Source organism: Solanum dulcamara, chromosome 9 (genome assembly GCF_947179165.1).
Source record: "Solanum dulcamara chromosome 9, daSolDulc1.2, whole genome shotgun sequence".
NCBI lineage: Eukaryota > Viridiplantae > Streptophyta > Magnoliopsida > Solanales > Solanaceae > Solanum > Solanum dulcamara.
Window position 1 is genome coordinate 56944038 of NC_077245.1, and position 5205 is coordinate 56949242.

Genomic DNA, 5205 nt, shown 5'->3' on the forward strand with positions numbered 1-5205 from the left:
TACAGTATGAAAACATATTTGAATTACTTTTTCAAATTTAAAATCCAACTTCAAATTGAATATGGAAATTTTATAACCAAACACTAATTTTAAAATAAAGTAAAAAATTAATCAAAAAAAAATTGAACTCATCGCCAAACCGCTCCTAAGGATAAAATGAACTCTCACATTTTTTAAAACTATTTAATTTGATCTTTCTTATCAGATAAAAGTTAATAAATTTACTCCTACACCAAAGTCAGGTTGAAAAATTTTAATAGCTCAGTTGGTTGATTATCTGAAATATTTATTTTATTGGTGAGAGTTGTGATTCTCCTCCTTTGTAATTACTTCTTTTACCCCCGTCAATATGGATTGTGATGCAGTGACGGACTGCTGCACCCTTAACCAGAGGTCTCAAGTTCGAACACCGGGTATGAACAAAATTCTGTTGAAAGCGCCACTTCCGAATGGGCCCCTGCAGTGCATGATCCGATTTAGTTGGGGCTCCACGCAGTCCAGACACCGAATGAAAAACAAAAAATACTTCTCTTATCCCCCAGTGTATTTTTTTTTTTTTTTTTAAAATCTTACAAAAAACTTAATCTTTTAGGTCCCTTCGTTAACAATTAGAATATGAACAATTAATGAGTCCACCATATCTTTTCCACTACTAGTGAATAAAACTATATTCTTCATCCTCCCTTAAGCAATCACAATACAAAACTGTCAAAATATGTCAAATGATAACTTTTTTGTTTTTTTCCCCTTTTAGGTAATACGTACCTATAAAGAAATTAATTAATGGTCCTAACTTTTTTTTTTGTGTGTAATTTGGTGCTCATTTTATTCAATTCAGCCCCACAATAAATGTTATTATGATTAATTCCAAACTACCCTCAATATCTTCTCCATCTTAATTCCTCAACTATAACATTTTTTTTCTATATATACCTATTAAAACCTTACTTCTCCATATAGTCCAATAAGTTGAGTTTAATTTAGTCCCCCCAAAAGAAAAAAAACATTATGCAACTTTTGAAAAGAGAAAAAATGGCAAGGCCAACAAGATGGAGTCCAACACCAAAACAACTTATGTTCTTAGAAGAAATGTATAGGAAAGGTTTAAGAAATCCAAATGCTATACAAATACAAAGTATCACTTCCCATTTATCTTCTTTTGGGAAAATTGAAGGGAAAAATGTGTTTTATTGGTTTCAAAACCATAAAGCTAGGGATAGACAAAAGCTTAAGAAAAAACTTCTTGCACAAATGAACCAACAACAAATATTAGCTCAATATCCTATTGATGCTCATAGTACCACTACCACTAGCAACTCCAATAATAACACATACACAAATACCCTCTTTCATTGCCCTACTGATCAATACCAAATTTGCCCTTTAACATCTACTGGACTTCTTCAAGAGGTATACAAATAGACAAAAATAGTGTATATTTTTTTTTTTTGTTTTTTTTTGCATGAGGAAACTATTTCATAAGTTTTTTCTATAGTCTGGTAAATGTCCTTTTCATTTTTAGGAAGTGAACAAAAAGAGAAAAAACAAGATCTTGTCTGCCCCCTCCCCCCCCCCCCCTACATACACACACACAAAAAAATAAGTGTTTGATTTTGTTACAGAATATAGTCGTCCTAATTCTTTGATTGTTTAAGAAATTTAAATAGGGTTTATGATGTCTTGGATGACTATATAAATAAAGTGATAAGATTTTGGATTGAATGAGTAGATTCTTTTATATGATATGATGTTAGCACTATATTTTGGTAAAGTTCATTTTCATTATCATTTTTCTTTCAAGCTCTTGGTTTTAAATCTTACTTTTTCTCACTTCATTTTTTTTCTTTTTGTGTTATATAGGGTGGAATCAAAGAAGCATCATCTCAAGTAATGACTTATTTATATCCAATGGATCTCTCAAGACCAGCTGATGAGAATATGGAAAATTGCATGATAAGACCCTATGGAAAAGATTGGATCTTGATGATGAATGTAACTCCTAATAATTTACCATGTTATGTCAATAGACCCCTCAAAACCCTACCACTTTTTCCCATAACTACAACCGATGGCCTCAAAGACCAAACAACATCCTCCACTAGTTATTATAACTACAAACGATGACGTTTGGACAACTAATTATTATAATACGGAAAAAAGAAGAAAACAGAAAGTCTTTTTTTTCCAAAGGGTCATACACCAACATTTGGTGAATATTTAGATAATGGATGGAAATCATCAGGTGGCACTGTGCTATCTCTTCATATTCTTCTTGGTTTGGCTCAAAATTTCTCCCAAGTTGATGATTTTCTGGAAAATGAACAAGACCTTATATACTATTCCTCCCTTATAATCTGACTTTGCAACGACCTTGGGACTTCAACCGTAAGTCATTATCTTTTAGATGACCTGATATTGTGAAAAGATTACTTACATGATCGATTAGTACTGTATTTATAGATATTGAATTCGATCTCACATTCGTGTACAGGCTGAACTGGAAAGAGGTGATGTGTCTTCATCTATCTTGTGTTAAATGAGAAAATCAAATGTAAAGGAAGATGTAGCAAGGGATCATATCAAAGAGATGGTGATGGAAACATGGAAGAAAATGAACAAACATTGTTTAGAGAATTCATCACCATTAATAAAGTATTTTCAGTTCCTAGGTATTTTTCGCATGTTTTGGGTTGTTGACTAGACTTTTGCTGGGTTTATGGGGACTCAACCCTATTTTTCTTCAATTAAGCTACTTTCACATCTTTACACTTCCGTATCTAGTGAATGTTGATAGTTGGGCTGTATAAATGGTTCTCCCACCGAAGGGTTAGTGTGGGTCCAGTCACATCGGTCGGGTCATGACATGATCGAACTTACCCTTAATGAAATAATACCTATTTAATCATAGTTTTTTGATTATATAAGAACTCACTATCTAAATATACGGAAATTTTAAAGAGAACATTTAATTAGTGGTTGTAAACATTAAAATTATATTGGATTTAAATCCGTAAATTAATTTGGACTATATTAAATTCAAGAAAATAGTCCAAATGATGTGGCAATCCAAGTAAAATAAATGATCCACTAAAAGCACACCATGTGTCAAAGTTATGTGGCAATCCAAGTCAAATTAAATGAGCCACTAAAATCACACCACATGTCAAAGTTATATGGCAATCCAAGTCAAATTAAATGAGCCATTAGAATCATGCCATGAGACAAAATAATGTGGCAATTCAAGTCAAATTAAATAAACCACTAAAATCATGCCATGTGTCAAAGTTATGTGGCAATCTAAGTCAAATTAAATGAGCCACTAGAATAATGCCACGTGTATATATGACATGTTCTGACCAATCAAATTAAAGCTCTTCACCAAAGAAATCTGACTGGTCAGTTCAAACCAACCAATCAAATCACACCCTCATACCACTCCCTACAACTATAAATAGGGGTCCTTATTATTCTCAGAGGGTGGTGGAAAAAAGAACAAGAAGCAAGAAGAGAGCTCGTGGATTAAAGACTACAAATTTTCTACAAAGCTACAAAGTTCAAGTAATCAAATTCAAGTTCAAGTTCAAGATCAAGAACAAAGGCAAATATCAAAAAGTTCGAGATCAAGTTACTTGTTCATATTTGTTATTCGTCATAACCATACAAGTGTTCGTGATGAATAATTCAAATTCAAATTTGAAGACGAAGATTCAAGATCAAGATATTCAAGCCCTTGACTCTAAATCAAATTCAAGTTCAACATATTCCATATTATTTGAAGAATCAGGGGATTATCATAGAGATTGTAACACGCACTATATTTTGAAATCAAATATTACTCTTTGTTACTTCAATTTTCTGGTCTAGATTATTTATTTTTCTCAGCTCAAAAATTTGTTGTTTACAAATTTTGGCACGCCCAATGGGACAATCTCTACCTATCATCTCTTTACATCGATCATCAAACCTCAAGAATATTTAAATGACATCTAAGACGTTTGACTCCAGAACTATTGTTGCTAAGGCTACTGATTCCAAGTTTTCCTCTGAGGTGGAGAACATACTGGATGCTACTATGGGAAGTCTGGACCCATCACAAGGAACAAAACAAACTTGCTAGGATAACAAGCACTTTAAGTGTCATCCGCATCAGTTTCTATTTTTGATCTTCCATCATCAAAGGAGGCAAGATTCTTTCCGAATAAATTGGAAGAAGGAGAAAATATAACTGATATTGTTGAAAAGACGTTGGCTCGACTTAGTCCTTTTAACACAAGGAATTACACTATTCAAGATGAAGATGATGTCTTGATCACTAGATCTACCCCAGTCACTCCACGTAACTTATTTCAAACAAATTTTAATTTAAGGGAAAATTCGTGCTTTACTCCATCATCCATAATGGCTATCCAAGCGACGATGACTAATGTCTCAACTGTTGAAGAACAACTGGTGAGTTTGACAAAGGCAATTGAAGGTCTAACAAAATATGTGTAAGATCAGAATAATTGAATTGTCAAATTAACGGATAGAGTTGAAAATTTTATGGAGGGGGACTCAATTCATGCACCTGGAATACATCCCATGATACAAGAAAAGGGAGATTTAGTTACAAAGCAAATAAATGTAGGTGATGAGCTGCAAGTGTTACACCCCACCCTTTTTAAACTCAGAATGTCTCATAAGTTCCTTGGACATTATCATGTGAGCCGGATACGCTACGACACTATCAAACGGCTCTAAGGAAGGGAGAATGGGATACCCCATAGTAGAGAAGGTTAGAAATAGAGTCATAAGAATTCGAAAGGAATTAGAGGCCAAGTAATGAGTCGTAGGACTCGATTTACCTACGTAAGCTAATAACTTGGAAGTCATACATACTTAAGCTATTGGAGTACGTACCAAGCTTGCATAGTATGGATTACATAGGCTCTTAAAATAAGATGAGATTACAAACCCATGAGGGAGAAGAAAAAATGACACGTGGCAGCCAATGGAGGAGTGCCACGTGGCAGCACCTCAAGCAAGCAGGTGACCCACCTGCTTGGGGTCAAGTAGGTGACCCACCTTCTTGGGGGAGGTGGGCCACACTGCCATGTGGCAGCCCCTAACTAGTTGTATAGATATGGTGGCCCAATTACGGCTAGACACGTGTCACCCTAAGGGGATGACACGTGTCACCCTCATAGACACCCTATATATATGTGT

At 34.4% G+C, this 5205-nt stretch overlaps 1 protein-coding gene across 1 annotated transcript; it reads left to right on the plus strand.

The window, feature by feature from the left end:
* Positions 1-1004: 1004 nt before the first annotated feature.
* On the plus strand, positions 1005-2819 carry LOC129903919 (WUSCHEL-related homeobox 3-like). Its single transcript, XM_055979438.1, has 3 exons — positions 1005-1410; positions 1861-2385; positions 2492-2819. The coding sequence occupies exons 1-2, from the start codon at positions 1009-1011 to the stop codon at positions 2122-2124; spliced, it is 666 nt and encodes a 221-aa protein (XP_055835413.1). The 5' UTR covers positions 1005-1008; the 3' UTR covers positions 2125-2385; positions 2492-2819.
* The last annotated feature ends 2386 nt before the right edge of the window (positions 2820-5205 follow it).

Bases quoted from the DNA above. Each gene is read 5' to 3' on its own strand.
- LOC129903919 (XM_055979438.1), top strand. From the start codon at position 1,009: ATGCAACTTTTGAAAAGAGAAAAAATGGCAAGGCCAACAAGATGGAGT. The intron at 1,411-1,860 runs GTATACAAATAG...TGTGTTATATAG, and splicing joins CTACTGGACTTCTTCAAGAG to GGTGGAATCAAAGAAGCATC.